The 20,301-nt window shown below is 33.7% G+C and overlaps 1 protein-coding gene across 5 annotated transcripts in view; it reads right to left on the reverse strand.

The window, feature by feature from the left end:
* The window catches only part of VPS13A (vacuolar protein sorting 13 homolog A), a 241,445-nt gene that overhangs the window by 31,811 nt on the left and 189,333 nt on the right, over positions 1-20,301 (reverse strand). For all 5 annotated transcript variants that reach the window (XM_060014602.1, XM_060014599.1, XM_060014598.1 and 2 more), the window contains exons 54-67: positions 16,760-16,992; positions 13,165-13,318; positions 12,510-12,656; positions 12,231-12,312; positions 11,573-11,642; positions 10,605-10,710; positions 8,103-8,216; positions 7,075-7,220; positions 5,794-5,875; positions 4,839-4,952; positions 3,629-3,704; positions 3,379-3,542; positions 3,020-3,065; positions 2,787-2,910 (exon numbers count right to left, since the gene is read on the reverse strand). In XM_060014602.1, coding sequence (XP_059870585.1) covers positions 2,787-2,910; positions 3,020-3,065; positions 3,379-3,542; positions 3,629-3,704; positions 4,839-4,952; positions 5,794-5,875; positions 7,075-7,220; positions 8,103-8,216; positions 10,605-10,710; positions 11,573-11,642; positions 12,231-12,312; positions 12,510-12,656; positions 13,165-13,318; positions 16,760-16,992 — 1,658 coding nt within the window. The remainder of the gene's footprint in view (positions 1-2,786; positions 2,911-3,019; positions 3,066-3,378; positions 3,543-3,628; positions 3,705-4,838; positions 4,953-5,793; positions 5,876-7,074; positions 7,221-8,102; positions 8,217-10,604; positions 10,711-11,572; positions 11,643-12,230; positions 12,313-12,509; positions 12,657-13,164; positions 13,319-16,759; positions 16,993-20,301) is intronic.

Consider the following 20,301-nt stretch of genomic DNA (forward strand, 5'->3'; position numbering starts at 1 on the left):
CCATGTTGCTGCAAACGGCACTATTTCTTCTATGGCTAAGTGATATTCCTTTGTATATATGTACCACATCTTCTTCATGCATTCATCTGTCGATGGACATTTAGATTGCTTCCATGTCCTGGCTATTGTAAATAGTGATGCAGTGAACACTGGGGTGCATATATCTTTTCAAATTATGGTTTTCTACAGATAAATGCCCAGGAGTGGGATTGCTGGATCATATGGCAGCTCTATTCTTAGTTTTTTTAAGGAACCTCCATACTGTTCTCCATAGTGGTTATACTAATTTACATTCCCACCAACAGTGTTAGAGGGTTCCTTTTCTCCACACCCTCTCTGGCATTTACTGTTTGTAGACTTTTTTTTTTTTGTGGTATGCGGGCCTCTCACTGTCGTGGTCTCTCCCGTTGCAGAGCACAGGCTCTGGACGCGCAGGCTCAGTGGCCATGGCTCACGGGCCCAGCCACTCCGTGGCATGTGGGATCTTCCCGGACTGGGGCACGAACCTGTGTCCCCCGCCTCGGCAAGTGGACTCTCAACCAATGCGCCACCAGGGAAGCCCTGTTTGTACACTTTTTGATGATGGCCATTCTGACTGGTGTGAGGTGATACCTCATTGTAGTTTCGATTTGCATTTCTCTAATAATTAGTGATGCTGAGAATCTTTTCATGTGTTTTTTAGCCATCTGTATGTCTTCATCGGAGAAATGTCTATTTAGGTCTTCTGCCCATTTTTTGATTGTGTTGTTTGTTTTTTTGATACTGAGCTGCATGACCTGTTTGTATATTTTGGAAGTTAATCCCTTGTCGGTTGGTTCATTTGCAAATATTTTCTCCCATTCTGAGGGTTGTCTTTTTGTTTATCGTTTCTTTTGCTGTGCAAAAGCTTTTAAGCTTAATTATTTTTGTTTTTATTTTAATTTTCATTACTCTAGGAGGTGGATCGAAAAAGATCTTGCTGAGATTTATGTCAAAGAGTGCTCTGCCTATGTTTTCCTCTAAGAGTTTTATAGTATCTGGCCTTACATTTAGGTCTGTAATCCATTTTGAGTTTACTTTTGTGTATGGTGTTAGGGAGTGTTCTAATTTCATTCGTTTACCTGTAGCTGTCCAGTTTTCCCAGCACCACTGATTGAAGAGACTGTCTTTTCTCCATTGTATATTCTTGCCTCCTTTGTCATAGATTGGGTGACCATAGGTGCATGGGTTTATCTCTGGACTTTCTATACTGTTCCATCGATCTATATTTCTGTTTTTGAGCCAGTACCATACTGTTTTGATTACCGTAGCTGTGTAGTATAGACTGAACTCAGGGAGCCGGATTGCTCCAGCTCCTTTTTTCTTGCTCAGGATTGCTTTGGCTACTTGTGATCTTTTGTGTTCCCATACAAATTGTAAAATATTTTGTTCTAATTCTGGGGAAAATGCCATTAGTAATTTGATAGGGATTGCACTGAATCTGTAGATTGCCTTGGGTAGTACAGTCATTTTGACAATATTGATTCTTCCAGTCCAAGAACATGGTATATCTTTCCATCTGTGTCATCTTTGATTTCTTTCATCGGTGTCATGTAGCTTTCACAGTACAGGTCGTTTGCCTCCTTAGGTAGGTTTATTCCTAGGTATTTTATTCTTTTTGATGTGTTGGCAAATGGGATAGTTTCCTTGATTTATCTTTCTGATCTTTCATTGTTAGTGTATAGGAATGCAAGAGATTTCTGTGTATTAACTTTGTATCCTGCAACTTTAACCAATTCACTGATGAGCTCTAGTAGTTTTCTGATAGCAGCTTTCGGATTTTCTATGTATAGTATCATGTCATCTGCAAACAGTGACTGTTTTACTTCTTCTTTTCCAGTTTGATTTTTTATTTCCTTTTCTTGTCTGATTGTCATCGTGAATTCCCTATGAGTTATTGACTTTTGAACTTCTCTGATGATTATGACTCAATAATTATATTTGTGAAACTAAAGTTACAGGTAGAAAAAACTGTACCCTTTTTCCCAACCTTAACTCTAAACTAAAACTGGAAACACCCCATTATGGGCATAGTATGAAATACTGACTTAAAAGGAGCAACTAATTTAATGACAATACTTATTGCAATAGAGCAGAAAGCCAGAGAAAGTACAAAGGAAAAAAGTCAGGGAGATATCCACCCACCAATTTTCTAAGTTAGGTTTCTAAGTTAAATTCATTAGTATGAATTTAATCAATTGTTTTATGTGTTACAAACTTCTAGAATAGAGGTAACAATAACACAACTACTAAATTTTAGTCTTATGCTAAATTTAATTTGGAGGAAAAGAGAACATGTTTAAAATTATTTGCACAAGTGAAGAGAAATAGAGGGAAAGGATATAATAGTTTCATAACAAAATAAGACCATAAAGGAAGGGGTGAACACAAGCTGAGTTTGAACCGGGAATGTAAAATGCCATTCTTTATTTCTCAAAAAAGGAGACAGAATATTATATTTGCTAATTTTGTAACTGATGTATAGCATTACATTCTTGTAATGTATTGCAATCAAGGAAAGTGAAAAGCTTAACTTGCCAAACCTTCCCTGCCAAGGCTGCTGGGAATGAATGACAAATGAAGTAGAACTCTATGAAGCTGAAATGATGCAATACCAACAATTTAAGAAGTATCAAAAGCAATTAGGAAGATCATATGCAACTTGCCATTATTGCAGGTTCATAATTAAGTGCCTCAAGCCGAAGAGATTTATCTCATTTCTCTTGGTTTAAGCATTTTACTCATATTTTACATCAAAGAGAATTTACCTTTTTATTCCCTGAAATGTACTGCTAGCCATGTCTATGATGCCTCCAGTTGGCCTTGTCACTGCTCCAACTAAACCTTTCCCAAAACCTTTAAAGAAACCAGCCGCTCCTTCTTTTTGAGCTCCTGGATAGAAAAAAGACAGAGCTTTAGACAATTGGATTAGGAACGAAAATGGAATCAGTTTATGAAAGCCTTGGTAATATGTATCACCCAAAGGAATCACTATACTTGCCTTTGATCGGTTTTGTAACAATTCCTGTTATGCCACTTACAAAACCCTAGAGGAAAAGCACAATTGAAAATTTACAATACTTTGACATGATACCTTGAAGAACCAAGTCTGGCTTACAAAAGAAATGCAAAGATCTGCTTTCTAGATACCATAAGAATTAACATATTTCCTAAGTATTTTATTTAAACAGAATATTTCTCGAGGCTACTGACATATTTTTTATTATGTCACAACCCACTGCTCCACCAACATCCAAATAATATTTGAGTGAATGAAAGTTTTATGTCTATTTCCTTACTCACAGATCATGGCTTTAAAAGATATTCCTAAAATGTTCACAACCATGGGAAATTTCTTACAGAAACTAATCCTTTTCCTCCACGAGTGATGCCTTCTCTAAGACCAGCTGGCTGCTTGTTCATGGCTTCTCTTCTCTTCTGTTGGTAGTCTTCATCCATAGTCATAGCTGCTACCCCTTTAGCCATAGCACTGGTGATTTTGGAGGCAGCACCAGCTAATCCACCTAGCAAAATTGTAATACTTTTAGTAAAACAAAACACATCATTATTTTCTAGCATAATCATTCTTGGTAGGCATTCTGTTTCTTACCAACAGCTCCACCAACTAGTGCTTTCAGTCCCAGTGCCATTCCTTCCACAAACTCTTCAGGACCCTGGATGGCTCCCTAAAGGGTCAAAAAAGAATAACAATAAATAAAGTTACGCTTACGTTTAAAGGTAAATTTTTTTTTTTGGTATATACAAGAAGAGTAGTAGTGACAAAAAGAATAAAGATGTCCCAGAGAAAGTGATATCAGAAGAAAACTTCACATTAACATAATTCTCAGATATTTCATGGCATTCAAAGTATAAAAGATAAAATGTTAGAAGTTGATCCAAACTTAGAAAGGAATATGACTATTCACCAAAGTGTACAAAAGATGCTTACTCGGAGTATATGTTATATTATGAGAAGGTAACCACAAACTACTCTATATAATATTTTTAAAAAGAAATAAAAACACTTTAATTCTTAATATTTCTAATATTTTAGATTATAGTGTACAAAATAAATACTAGTTTTACTTTATTTTTCATTATCTTCTATGTTTAAAAGTGAAAGTAGGAGAGTTTTGAATGTTTTGACAGAAATTTTTAAGGGACAGAGAACAATCATAATTTTTGCCATTGATTAATAAGATTGTTTCACACAGTGTCAGTTTGCATGGTTATTTTTACTGTCCCACACCACTGTGCAAAGCAAGACTGTGTGTCCATGGGAATCTTCCTTCTACTATAGTACAAATTTTATCCATCTTTAATATTCCAACAGAACACTTAAAATTTGGTATTTCTTAGTAAAGTCTTAAGTTTAAATTCTGAAGGAAAAGGTAAATATTTCTCAAAAGACTTCTCAAAAACCTCTTACCATTGTTTGCTTCAAAATAATGTCCTTTTGTTGTGTTTCCAAAAATCCATTCACAAGTACAACTCAAGTTAACTGGGGTGATTATTATTATCATTTTTAATTGAAGTACAGTTGATTTACAATGTTGTTTTAGTTACTGGTGTATAGTAAAGTGATTCAGTTATACATATATATACACAAGTGTGTGTATATGTATGTATATATATACTTTTCATATTCTTTTCCATTATGGTTTATTACAGGATATTGAATATAGTTCCCTGTGCTATACAGTAGGGACCTTGTTGTTTATCTATTTTACATATGGTAATTTGTGTCTGCTAATGGGATGCACTATTTATTCAAAAGTATTAGTGTGATATATTGCACAACACAAGATTAACTATTTTACCTGGTAAGGCTCATAAAAAAATGCTTCTACACCTTCAGAAAATTCTCTAATCAAGCCAAAGGGATTTCCCAAAACATCAAGTCCAAGAATGAGTACATACATCTGCTTAATGGCCTAAAAATGAAATAGAAACATTAGTCAAATCAGATTATCAGATTTAATATTTTTTTTCCTTATATTCAGTAAACACATCCAGTTTTTTTTCAGGCTAACACCCTCACCACCAATTTCAGCCTAAACCATATCACCGTATTCATCAGTAGTCTTAGTTTTAAAAAGCAATTTGGTGTTAGAGTACGAGAAATAATATGACCTATTTACATAAAGTTTTAGAATATTCAAAATACTTTTACAACTATGTGTGACAGTTATTATTACTGCCACCATTTTATAGACTAGAGAAACATACTGGTCAAATGATGCCCGGAGCCATGGTGGGTAAACAGCAAAACTGCGATCCAAACCCAGACCTCTTAAGTCATGCTCAGTGATCTGTCCACCATACAACTATCTCAATGCTCTATAAATTATACCACAAAATACAGGAGTCTTCAGAGGTGGACAAAAATCCACTAAAAATAATATATCTAATTGACTAAACAACTTAATTACACTAAAAATGCCCTGTGTTCATCAGTTACTTACTGATAAATAGTTTCCCTTGACCTATTTTTTTAAGTAAGTGAGCTGAATTACTTAGCTGATTATTATTTAAAGATTTAAATCTAGTCCACACTGATCCAGGAAAGATTTCTGTCAAAGGCTAAAAGTAGAAAGGCAAAAAACTGAAATGGTGGTTGGGCTCAACTTCTTTCTACAATCCTGAGGGAAAAAACCATGTTTTAAAATTTTGAAACGGCTATTCCCTTCCTGGCCAAATCATTATACCTCTATAGACACATATGCCTTCACCATTTTATCACTTTGTCCCTCTGTAAAATAATCTCAGACAAACCTGTTTTGAATAGTGTCTTATTACTTCAGACTGTAGTTCAGATGTTGTATGGAACTGATAGTTGAGTTCAAAAAATGCAAGCCTGAAAAAAAAAACACAAAAAAATGTATAAATATATAGAGAAAAGGAGATTATGTTTTTAATATTAATGAATGGTTTTATTTTCTTTAGAATTTTTCTCCAAAAAAATTCCTTTTAGTACATTTTCCCATACCAGTCAGGAAATCCACTCCTATATACATCTCTGCATATTCTGGTCAAAGAACCCTCTTAAGAATCTGATAAAAGCTATGGATCTTATCTTCAGAAAAGCCATCAATATACACATATTTTCACAGAATTCAGGCATTTTAGAGACCTTGGGTCCCACTCCTGGACATGAACTATATTTCTCAATTCTGTCCTATCATGGCCCACACAGAAAATGCCTGACACACTGAGATAAATGGAAGAGGCTGCTCAAGAATGGCCAGGGTTCAGCTGCTGCAGGTCCTGCCTGATCAGCTGACAGCTGAAGAATCACCATCAGTTTATTTATAACCTATTCACAGCATATACCTGGAACCACTAATTGGGAAGTTCTATGCTAAGGATAGGACAGCAGCAAGATTAGAAATCTCATCCTATTTCTGATGTCTTCAAACTTGTGTTTTTAAATTTGACTGTTTCCTAACTTTTATCTAGATTTACAGTTATGTCTTACTAGACTCACTGATTCTTACTACTGTTCTTAATAATAGCTCTAGGTGCTATCTGCAAAGGTCATGCTCATCTAAAGTCTCCACTCAGACTCTCTGTCTCTTTGGTCAGATACTCTAATAGCTTACATTATGACTCACATTAAATTCTTGACTGTAACATTTAAACTGATCCCTTCACTTCTGCTATCATGGCATTCATTTTCTTCTAGTCACATATGCTTTGAAGAGTCTTGATCCCATAGGCCTTAAAGCAACATCTTTTAAGCACCACACATCACATCTTTGGGTATACACAGCTTCTTAGGAATCCTTCCCTAGGCTAAAAAGGCCTTATATAACACACAAACTTGCATGACCTCTGTCCCTCTTTCTTAAGGAAATTATTTAATAATTATTCTGTTATTTAATAGTTAAGGGTTACCAGGCAATATGTTTCTTAAATTATATTCCATTTAACAGCAAAAAACCATATTCAACCTATGATCTGCAATGTACTTTACATACTTTTTCACTTATAAAATTTTAATGTATATATAAAATGGACTTTTCATCAATTTATATATTTGAATATTAAACATACTTAAAAACTACATCTTGTACATCTGTAAGAGTGGCACCAATACTCTTCAGCAAAAGATTTAAAGAATGAACTGCTACCAGTCCTTCAGGTTGTTCTGAATCTTTAGCTTCTTCACCACCTGAACTCAGTGAAACACTTAAATGCAACTAAAGAGATAAAGAAAGAAATATTTAAAGCACTTTCTTCATAATGACAGTTTTAACTCTTAAAATTCAATATCATCTTAAATTCACTATACCATAAATAAGATTTCAAAGTTACCTAGATTATATCAAAATTAATAACTGGAATGTTGAAAGAATTTAAAATGTAAACAGCCCTTTAAAAAATTTAAATTCAACCATGTAATGTATGATATTTAGTTCAATCCAATTCTTTTGGTAAACCTAGGAAAATATTAATCTTCATATATTTTTTAATAACATTAACAATCTAGAAGTTGAAATTGTTGAAAATTAACTCAAATATCTCCAAAAGTGAACGTTTCAACTATTAGAATTAAGTTAGTGTGGTAAAGCTAGTTAAAAAGCACTTTTGTATTATATGTATTATATATAGTATAAGTAGTTATACAGTAATTTTCTTCAAGTATTATGTAAGTTAACTCATAGAAATTTTATGTTAAGAACTTACTTTTAGTTCCATTCAATCTTCAATTTTAAAATCAAGGTTACTTTATAAATTATTTTCAAACTTATACTAATATCATACACAAAAGTTTGAAAATTGTCACAACACCTTAATAGATAGCAAGTTAACATAATGTTAGGTCAAGATGTAAACATATAAACATACTGTAGGTGGTTCCACTATTATTTCCACATGATAAAAAATTATTATAAGAATAAATAATAAAAATTTAAAAGTATCATTCCTTTGTTATTTACTTATATTTGTAATTGTGAAGTTACAGAACTTATATACTATTAAGAATATAATTTAAATGTTGTATTCCCCCAAACAGATCAAATCAATCTGCTATTACCAAGATTATCAAGGACAATAAAAATGACTTATTTTTCCCCTACCTTGATAGGAGATATATGAAAGTATTCATAGAGACTGACTTGTGATGAATCTCCTAATGAAACTATTTTATATTCTTCTTGGAAAGCTTCTGTATCTTTATGAAAAAGCTCAACCTATAAAGGAACATAAAATATTAAAAACATAAGGGATATTTCTGTAGAAGTATTAAGCTAATAGCTCACACGCTGCAGAATACTTCCCCATAATATCCAGATTCAACATTGCTCATGATTGGGAACCTACTGCCTTAGAAGGGAAACTAACATCTCTACTGTTAGGAAAGTTCAGTCACTCACAAACTGATAAGCATATCTTCTATGTTTCCATCCAATACATTAAAAGACACTAAGGTTTTCTTCACGTGACCATAGATTTTATTCCAAAAGGCCACTAATCCAATCCATCAACACTTTCTTAGGAATAATACAATCGTACTTGCAGCTTTTTGATAAATGCATTACTGACATCTACAGAGGTCACTAATATAAATCAAAAAAGGGAAGGCACTGAAAGTAATTTTTCATGAAGTGATTAGTGCTTTCATTCTTGATAATCAACACTATTTCTTTTGCAAATGCTCACAAATCTAGTACTTCTGTGTGTTGAGAAACGGCCCAACATTCACATTTTAACTGATTAACAAAAACTTCAAAATGATAACCTTATTAAAAGTATATTTAGAAATTCACTTCTGGGATAATGGTGTAAGGAGATCTTCAGCTCTCCAGTGAAACTGGTAAAATTCATTTAAAAAGACAAACTTTTAAGGCCTCTATACCTAAGGGTATAACCAAATAAAACATCTATTCAAGAAAATCTATAAAAATTTGGTAGGAAAAGTGACTCTGTGGTATTTGAAAAAGGACCATTCTCTCAGTTCCCCCTCCCAACTCAGTAAGCCGGAACTCCAATCTAGACTGGTGCACCCAAGAACTCAGAGTTCCTTCTCTGCCCCACCTCCCAACTGGAAGACTTTCAACTTGGGAGGAACAGAGGTCAGCACTTCTCATCCTGCCCCCAGCTACTAGCTGCTGAGCCTAAACTACAGGGGAAGAAGGAGCTTCCCTCTTCTGCCCAGCCTCCACTCAGAGAACAAAGGCTCTACTTGGGTGTGACACCACTGAGAATACTGAGGTCTGATCACCCTTGGCCCACCTCTAGAGGTCCAAAGCTCTGGTCCCGAGATATTGCCTGGGGGTGGGGGTGTATGTGTGTGTGGGAGTAGACTTTAAAACAGACAGCTCCTCATCTCTTCCCAAAGAAACTGACTTCATTTACAACAAAATGTAAAGTTCAGGCCTAAGAGTGCTCTAGGAAACAGTGAATGTTGTGGTGAAAGGCAACTGGGAGGGAGGAAAATCCTTGATTCAGTGAAGATACAGGCTAAACTGTAGGCCTGTTAAGTTTTTGTGAAAGAAAGAACTGGGGAAAGAGACGGGGGGGGGGGGGGGGGGTTGGAACAAATAGCAAACACTTATCTTCAGATCACTTCCTTCAAAGGAGGCCAAATTTGACTGGATTAGTCTGTAGAGCAATTTATGCCTAGGTCTGTAGAGCAATTTATGCCTAGGTCTGTAGAGCAATTTATGCCCTAAGGCATTACTGAAAAAAACTAGAGCAATCATCCAGCAATTAGCAGTTGCGATCATGGAAAGAAATGCAAAGAGCCCTGTAAAAACCACTTTTATTCCAGGGTAACTGTGGGTGTCCCAAATCTTTACCTCCCTGAGGAGCGACATCAAAGGCTTAACAATGCAGGGAAAGGTAAGGGTGGGGGTGGGGTAGACTTCAATAAAATAATCCAGCCAGTCACTGAACTAATAAACAAACCAGTAACAATAATAAGCCTTGGAGAAAGGGGGACAAGTACCCAGCACTGTTTCAGTATACAGCTGACCCTCTGTATCCACAAGGTTCCACATCCGTGGATTCAACCAACTGTAGAATGAAAATATAAAAGAAAAAAAAAAAAATCCAGAAAGTTCCAAAAACCAAAACTTCCATTTGGCACACCCTGGCAACTACTGACATAGCATTTACATTGTACTAGGTATTATAAGTAATCTAAAGATGGTTTAAAGTACATGGAAGATGTGTGTAGGTATATGCAAGGATATCTTACCTTTTATTTGCCTTATCCCTTTTCTCATCAAATATCCTGGCATATCCAAATTTCTAAATTATTAATCAATACAAAAGTAACCCAGAAAAATAAAATAGGAAAAAAGTGATGTAAACATGACTGATTATCCTCTTCCCCTTACTACTGGCCTAAAACCTTTCCTCTTATTTTCTAAGTCATCATAAAAAGGTTATTTGTCTTGCTTCCAACTTCTATAATCTGAAAATGTGATGTCTGCCAATGTAGAACCACGGCAGCATAATAAAAAAATTTTAATTTTTAAAACCATTTTAATACATTTAAGAATGTATAATGTTATAATTTTTTTAAGTCCTCCTCTTTCCCTAATTCTTCCCATCATATTATTAATAAGTCTTACCTCCGTTTTTTCAGTTACTTCAGCTGCTGTCATAAGTTCTGATACAGCATAGACAAACCCAAGATCTAACCTGAGATCCATTTCTTGGATCAACACTTTGAAATACCTATAATACAAGGTGAAAAACATTTAAAAATCATTGATTAACTGCATTAACAAAATTATATAGGAAAAAATATTAGATAAATATTAAAACATTGAAACTTAGGACTTTTTAGGTGAATGAGTTAAAAAATGTCACGGCAACACTGTTCATAATGGCAACAAACTCATAATACGAAAATGCCTACAAAGAGGAAATCGGTAAGTAAACTGTGGTATATAGTCACACAAGAGAATACTACATGCTAGTGATAATAAATAAACTCTAGCTACATACAACAAAATAAATTGTAGTAAAAATCTGAATGAAAAAAGCAAGTCCCAAGAATATATTTACAGTTAAAAAATTTTTCTTTAATTAGGAAAAATTTTGGCAAAGTAAGAAGCATAATGTTTAGGTACACATAAACAATAAAACAGTATTTTAAAAAGGGAATAAAAATAGTATTTATCTTGGTGATAGGGTGGAGGAAACAAGAAATATGGTAGTGATACATAGATGGATGTTTCTGTCAGTGTTCTATTTTTTGAACTGGGTGGTGACTGAATTGAAAATATTATTTTCTTGTTTCTAAAACAGTATGCAGTAATTATAGACAACTTAATAGAGAAAACAAATAAAAAAGAAAATAACAAAATACACACAATTCAGAAATGACTATTGTTAATACCTAGGTATAATTCATTTGGAGCTTTCTGACTCTCCAAGATTATGAAATAATTGATTTTTCCTATGACCTTTATAATTTAATATTTTACACTTAAATCTTTGACTCATCTGAAATTTATTTATTTAAGAGTACAATTAACTCATATTTAAATTAAAACATTAAATGCACACACAATAAATGTACTAAGACGCTTACTTAATACGTGATATCTGCGAATGTCCTGCAGATCTCATGACAATACTGACATCTGTAAAGGGCTTTGGTGCTGTAAAGATTAATAAATATGATTAATGATGCTTTAAACAAAAGATAAGCATTTTCTTGCAATTTAATACACATCACAGTGCACAATTAAATTATTTACTAAATCGTGAGTATCAATTAAAATTACTGATATCTGTAAGATCTATCACAACCTTAATTTCAGACTCCAGGATTATTTTTTTTAATTATCTGTATTCACTCTAAGGTTAACTGATCCTTTAAATTAGTGATTTTAAACCAGAAGTATGTATTAGAATCATTAGGAAGTCTTTGTGAAAACAGATTCAGGGTCTTATCTTTTTATTCAAAGGTTCTAGTGGCTTCTAAATTAGGGGTTTACAAATTAGTAATCTTTTTTTAAAATTAATATCTCTAAACATTATATATATATTTCTAAATAATCTTTTCTTCAGTATTCACTCAGTTTTATTGAAGTTAGTTGAGTACTTCCTGGTTTTTTTTCAAGCTAATTTTCCAATGATCCTATAGACACTAAACTTGAGAATGGTTTCACTTCATATTTTTAAAGTAAAAGAAACCAAATAGCTAATACAACCATTTTTATGGCAATGTAAAAATACAAACAAACCTGAATCCATGGTGACCGACTTAGGAGGTTTAATGGGGTAAAACACAAATGGAAATATAGCACCAGGTATCTGGTTTTGGATCTAAGAAAACAAACAACAGGTCAGTATATTAATATGTTAATTATAGAACCTGACTGGAATAACAAAATTTAAGAAGTACAAGGAATCAAAAACTCTAGTCCAACAATGAAACTTAAGTAGTAGACAAAACAGACTATGCGAATACATTTATTGTCATATTCCTTTAGAATATAATTTGACTATCTTTTCAAACTCACCTGTATTCTGTAAATTTGAATTCTAAATGATGATTGATGTGCAGATGTGCTATATTCTACCTTTAATGCTGGAAGGTAATTTCTTCTTATAGCTATTACATGTGGCTGCAGAATTTTCATGTTAGTACCACTAGGTGTGAAGCGAACCTGAAAAATATGCCCATACACACACACAAACACATGGAATTTCTCTTTATTTATTAATTGATTAAAATTAGAAATCTGTATCAAAAAACTTTAAAGATAATATTAAATAGTAGGCTAAATATTTGATGCGATTTTGACTGAGATCTACTCCATATCCATACAATTCACAGAAATATTCATATAATCCTTATAACTTGGTTTTATCACTTTTTATATAACTTTACTAAAATTTATCAAAAAAATAAAGCAATAAAAGAAAAAACAGTTTTAAAAATAAAACAAAGCAACTTATTGCCTTCTTGTTAACCAAGGAGTAGATCATTAGCGGCTTAAGAAAGTCTGAATCTTGATACAGAGAACTATCCCTTTAAAATATTCTATATAAAGTATGTATAATAGGATTCATTGTTTTGTAAGCAAACTAGTCTCTCCTTAAAAACTAACTTGTGATTCATCTAATTACAACAGATAAAGATTAAAACTTCATATCAGTACTTAAAAATATTACCGGAATGTTAGTGTCCAACTCAATAACCTTATCTTCTGATGGTGAAGATTCAGTATATTCCTTAAATTCTTTCTCTAACTTCTCAGTGTGCTTTACACTCATTGGCTTCCATCTTGCCTTCTTCTTGGGTTTTGTCTCCCAAACCACATCAGAACTTATATATGAAAGCAAAAATCATGGTACTAATTTATAAACATTTTCATTTTATCTGGTTTATTACATGAATTACCATTACTGAAAAACCTTCAGTAAATTTTTGCAATATCCCTAGTTGTAAGCAAGCACATTACAAGTTTAAAAACATGAATTCATTCAACCAGTACTTATTAAACTCCTATTTAGGCACTATTCTAGGTGGCAGGGAGATTATCAGTGAACATTTCTGCCATTTTGGAGCTTTCTTTTACCTGAGGAGTGATAGACAATAAATAGTAAATTAGCATCTTTTAATATATTAGGAGGTGAAAATGCTTTTGAAAGAAGAAAAAGTAGACGGGGTAAATTGGATGTGGAGTACTGGGATATGCAAAGTGGCAGCATCAGAAAAGAGTGGCCACCAGAGGTGTCATTAAGAAGGCGAGATTTCAACAGTCTTAAAGAAGATGAGGGAGTTATCCAGCACGGAAGAGAAGAACAACATTTCAGGTAGAGAGACAAGCTAGAGCAAAGACTCCAAGCAGAGCATGCCTGTAGTCGTCCAGGTAGAAGAGCAAGGAGGCTGGCATGCCTGGAACACATTAAGAGTAGAAGATGAAGTAAGACAGATAATGAGAGGCAAAATAACGTAAAGCCTTGAGGATACTGTAAAGACTCCGAGTTTTATTCTGAGAGGAGGACCCACTGAAAGATTATGAGAAGATAATCAGCCACATAGTTTGACCTAAGGTTTAAGAATGTACTATGTCTTGGAGTGGGAAGAAAGAAAAAAAAGGGATGAAGACTAGAACAGGAAAACTTGTTAGGAATGTAATGCAGTAAGCCAGGAGAAAAACGGTGATGGCGCTGCCTGCGGTGGCCTAAGGGTGAGGCAGTACAAAGTGGTCAGATTCTACGTGTGTTTTGAAGCTAGATCCAAAACACTGCTTTTAGATGGATTACATGTGGGGTGTAAGATAAAGAGAGGAATCAAAGATGATTCCAAAGTTCTTGGCCTGAGCAGCTGGAAGAATGTAGTTGTCATTAACTCCAGTGGGAAAGCAGGTTTTGGTAGAAGGAGATCAGGAGTTTGGTTTTACATACTACAAAGCTTAAGAAGTCTCTTAGATACCTGAGTAAAGATTTTATGTAAGTCGTTGGATAGGTAAGTCTGGAGTTCAGGACAAAAATCTGGCTGAAGATATATTTTTAGAAGTTTTTGGCATACATACGGTATTTGAAATCAAAACTGAAACAGAGAAGAGGACTAAGGTCTGAGAGCCTCAAGGTACCCAATATTAAGCAGTTGAGAAAAAGACAAGCAAGCAACAAGTGAGAATAAGAAATGTTGGAACAGAAAGAAAAACCAAGGTGGTGAGATATCCTGGGTGTAACATCAAGGACACTGTATCAAGAAGGGATCTGTGTTAAATGTTATAAACATAATCAATACAAAGACTGGTAATTGTACACTGGACCTGGCAATACTTAGGTCTCTGGTGATCTTACCAAGACCAGTTTCATGGTATACTGAAAGCAAAAACCTGTTTGGAATAGTTAAAAGAAAAATGGGTAAAAAAAGAATTGGAGATAGTGAATATATCTTCTGTAATAGATTAACACTTCTAAGGGGTTTGGCTATAAAGTAAAGCAAAGAAATGTGCAGTAGGTAGCAGGAAAAGTGGGTTCAAGAGAATTTTTTTTAGTTGAAAGAAATTACACTGGTTGGAACAATTCGATAGAGAGCCAAAAATTATTGAGGTGGGAGAAAAAAAGAAGAGAATTGCTGGATCAATGTCTCAAGAGGCAAGAGTGAATGAAATATAGTGCAAAAGTAGAAACATATGTTTAAATAGGAGCACATACAATGTGTCTATGATAACTAGGAAATATGTCACTGCAATATGTAGGTAAAAAATATTGGTGCATAGGAAGCTGAGATATTGGGAGTGGGTCTTTGGACGTTCCCTTTTGATTGTGTCAGTTTACTCGGTGAAGTAAGATGCAAGGCAGTGAGCTGAGAGAGAATGGGGGTTTAAAAAGAGATAAAGTGTGAAACAGTAATCTAGGAGAGACAGTGAATGGAACAAATCTAAATTACTAAAAAATTGCTATAAGACTTAATTGCAGAATTTAAAAGCTTTCCACATTCTAAAATTACTTCACTTGTTTTGCTTACTGAAGTATGTAAGTTATTTAATTTTATTTATTCTATTTGTTTATTCCTTCTAAAATTTATGTTCACTTAATAAACAGAAAGGTACAAACCACGTATTAATCCCCTTTGCATTCACATCATTTAGCATAGGAGATAGCACATATCAGGTTTCACAGCTTAAAATCTGTTATCTATTTGACATTTTAATTTAAGTAATAAACATACTTTTTTGAGAACAAAAAAAATTTCTAAGAAAATAGTTTTAATATGCCTTTTTATTCATTTGGCCGTGCCGAGTGGCATGCAGGATCTTAGTTCCCTCACCAGGGATTGAACCCGTGCCCCCTGCAGAGGAAGTACAGAGTCCTAACCACTGGACTGCCAGGGAATTCCCTTTAATATGACTTTTTAAATGGCATGGATAGCATTCAAGGAGAAGTCAGGGGCATTTCCAGATGAATTTACATAGAAAAACAAAGTCAAATCTGTATCATATACCTTTAATTTATATATTTATTTGAGAGTTTAACTCAAGTAAAGGATTAAAACTACATTATCCTTGTTATACAGACTGCAATATAGAAACACTCTCAAATTTGGCAGTAATATACATAAATTAATTTTAAGTGTTTATAAACAGGAATATTAAGTGCAAAAGGGAAAGAAAGAGTTTTACTGGTGATGACTTATGTGGGAAATGGTAAATACAGTATTATCTTATTAGATCTTAAAGTGCCAAGGTCAAAGTAGAAAGTGATTAGAAAGTGAAATGTACAGTGTGGGGAATATAGTCAATAATAATATAATATCTTTGTATGGTGACACATGGTAACTAGACTTATTGTGATCACTGTAATGAACAGAAATACTGAATCACTATGTTATGTACCAGGAACTAACATAGTGCTGCAGATCAAATGTACTTCAAAAACAAACAAACTCATAGAAAAAGATTAGATTTGTGGTGTACCCTGCACTGTGGTAGGCGGTAATGAACAGTTAAACATTTCCTTATGACATATTAAAGAAAGAAAATATACCTTTGATAAGTTGAATAAATCTAATTTTTAGAGAACTGGGAAAATCAACAACATGATGAGATAAATTTGATTTTTGGTATGTCTTTATCTCAAAAGGCAAAAAAAAGCATCAAAGCACTTTTAAATTAGCATTACCTCAGATTAGTATCAATGAATAGTCAAAACAGAAAATTTAAACTAACTCATTTTAGATTTTACAATCACCACTCTTAATGATTAAGAACTGATCACTTAAATGTATCCAAATTTTAACACATCTAACCTTGTAATGCCAATATAGGCTACTTCTTGCTTTGTATAATTGTTGACAAGAGAAATTCCAACATCTTGTAATGCCAACACAATTTCTTGCTCTGCTAACTCTGCTTTCTCACTTTCATATGTCACTTTAAATACCCTTGGATCTTCAGTGAATAAAATAATGCGTTGTAAGCCTTCAAAGAATGAAACTAAATAAATGGTCTTTTCCCCCAGATCTATAGGTGTCATCATATCCTGAAACAAAATCATCAAAAAAATAAAAAATTAGAGTTTGGTCACATCCAACACAAAATCTAGATTCCACATTTGAAAAATGAGAATAGTAATGGCACCTCGTTCCCAGGGTTGAACAAAATAAATTAGTAATTGTATAACATTTGGAAATTTACATAATTAAAATCAGTTGATGACAGCTTCTGCCATAATCATTATGAAGTCAGGAAGACAGGTCAACTGTTCTTTTAATACCATAGTAAAATCTAATTAAATAGTCTTCCTTTCTAGGCTAATCAATAACACAAAATTTTATTTTCTCTGATTTATTATAAGACTAATCAATGTGTTATGCATTAAAAATTGTTCAGTCAGAAATTCATATTTCCTTGTAGAGCTGAACTAAATAAGATAAAGAATATCTGACACCTCAGTTGCATGCTCTACAAAGCACAAATACTTACTACAGGATTAATTCTGCAGGAAGCCTTTATATATAATTATTGTGCTGATATCAGGGTCTTCAGTTTCAGTAATTAACTTCTAATAATTAACTGTCAGCAATGAATTTCTAGTTAAGTGAACACTCTGATTAACAGGAAATTATAATATATAGTACACATTCATGTTATAATCCACTAAAATTAAAAATGAGTTGTTACCACAGTCATGTTACTTATAACACTTTCTAAAATAAAATACATAGTACTAAAACTACATTAAGATATAAATAAACTAATTTCCAAATAAGTCTGAAGTTTTTCTAATATTTACACTGGATTACAGATTTACCTTTATAAACTTGATCTATCATTTTGATATAAATATGCAAAAGTACTAATCAACAGGTCAAATATTTGATTATTTTTATTTTTTATATTCAAATGAAGTCTTTTTTCCTGAATAAATCTAATAATCATGAATTTAAAAAATAAAGTTAGGCCAATTATGGGCAGCCCTCTCAAATACATTCAAAGAACACTGGACTCCATAAGAGCAACACTGAAAAGACAATGGAAAAATACCATCAATATGCTAAGAGAAAACAATTCAGAACCCAGAATTCCTTACTCAGCAAAAATATCCTTCAGTGAAGAAAAGTATAGGAAACAAAGATGCCTAAAGACAAATGAAAACTACTAAATATCATCATCAACAGAGTCACTCAAGGAAATTCTATAGGAGGAATTAAACACTGGCAAAAGGAAAGTGATCCAAGATGAGTGTCTGAAGCAAGAAAGGAATGTTATGTAAATAAAATAGTACTTATGTGGCAGAAAATATTTTACAAAATTCAATATCCAGGCATAATAAAAATTTTTGGCAAACAAAGACTAGATGAGAAGTTCTTTAACCTCTTATCAAACCCCCCAAACAAACACACACACCATACTTTGGCAAAGATCCCACTTAAAGGTAAATATTGAAGTTATATAACTTGAGACCAGAAATAAGGCAAAGACATGTGTTAATATCAGTTTTTATTAAACAGTATATAGAGATGCTAGCCAGTCCAGTAAGGCAAAAAGAAATTAAAGATGAAAGGATTGAAAAGGAGAAAACAAAACTCTCATTATTTCTAAGTGTCATGATTGTCCATATGGAAAAACAAAAAACAAATAATCAATATTAATAAGAGAATTCAGTGAATTTTCTGGATAAAAAAAATCAACACACAAAATGCCATTACACTCCCCTATGCTAACAAGCTTAATTTTAAAAAGATACCAGGGGTTTCTGCTCTGGCAACTGATGACTAGGTGGTCCTGGACCAACACTCTTCCTAACAGCAAAAGCTGGACAAAATCTAAAAAGGAAAAATATGTGTTTGAAAAGACAGAAAAGTTACCAAGGTAGTGAGAATGGGGCCAAGATCTGAGAGAGAAAGAAAGCCAATAAAAGTGAACTTTGTATTCAGAGTTCACAAGTGCCAGTTCTAAAAGTAGAAGCAAACACTGAGAGCTTAAGAAAAACATTAAAATTGGGAGTCTCATGTTTGGAAGGACCAAAACTGGAGTGCAGGGCATACCAAAAAGAATGGTCAACAGCTTAGGCTTTTAGTTGAGTCCCCAAAGGGCGATACTTTAGGTGCCAGGGTAAACTGGAAATACACAAGTCCTCACAAGGACTGAAGACCAGGTTCAAATAATTTCAATCCCCATTAAGGTACTCTCCCCCTAGACTAGCTACCTTACAAAGGTAAAATCACATGTTCTTAAGAGAAAGGGAACATCATATGGAGCCTCGAATTGCCTTTAAAATTTTTCATATACTTTGTCCAGCACACAGGCAAAAATAAACATGCATGCAAAAAAATAATAAACATGCATGCAAAAATAAACAAGAAAAAAAAGAAAATATAAAAATATCCATATGAAATCTAGATATTGAAATTATCAGATAGGCTTCAAAGTAGTTATGATCAAAACATTCAAGAAATTATGTAACAAGACAGAATTTTGGAACAAAAACTTCTACAATAGAAGTCTTAGAACTCATCATTTCAATAACTAAAATTAAGAACTCCATGGATGATTTTAAGAGCAGATTAGATACAGCGAGAGAAGTATAGTGAAAAATAGGTCAGAAGAAAATATCCATACTGAAGGAAGGAGAGAAAAAGATGAAACAATACAGAACAACACATAAAAGTCATGAGACATGATGAAAAGTCTCACATTTATGTAATGGTGAATTCCAAAGATAAAGAGAAAAAAAAGAGGTGCCAACCCTGAAATTTGATATCCAGCAGAAATACTCCACTAAAAACAGGGCAAAATAAAGACATGTCCTGAATAAAACTGACAGAAAACTAATCAGCTGTAGACGCTGATAAATGGAATACTGGCTGCCATATCAGTAAACAAGGATGTTACAGTCATCAGCTATTGCAGCTACAGCCTATGGTGAGCTGGTAAGCCCTGAGGAAACTCACGAAGAATACCTGCCATCTAGCAGCCATCAGACTGCAGCCACTCCCCACGGTGAGCCCTGAGGAAACTCAGGATGTGAAAACACAGGATACTGGCCAGAGATAGCTGAGATGCATATTAAAGGAATGATTTCAGTGAGCCCAGACTCTTGCATCTTCCTATACACAGAAAAGTACTAAGTTCCTTAACTTGGGATATCTGGTTTTCTTTAATTAACAATAATCTTTTGATGTTCCTGACTACCTGCCCTTTGTTGTAAAACTTCTATATAACCTGGCTTCCCCCATTGCCTCCTCAGAGCTGTTCTCTCAGGGTTACTCGAGATGCTGCCTCCCGGGCTTGGGCTTGAAGTCCTAAAAGTTCCCGCCCAATAAAACATAACTCTCAACTTTTAGGT

This window comes from Delphinus delphis, chromosome 6 (assembly GCF_949987515.2).
Source record: "Delphinus delphis chromosome 6, mDelDel1.2, whole genome shotgun sequence".
Lineage (NCBI taxonomy): Eukaryota > Metazoa > Chordata > Mammalia > Artiodactyla > Delphinidae > Delphinus > Delphinus delphis.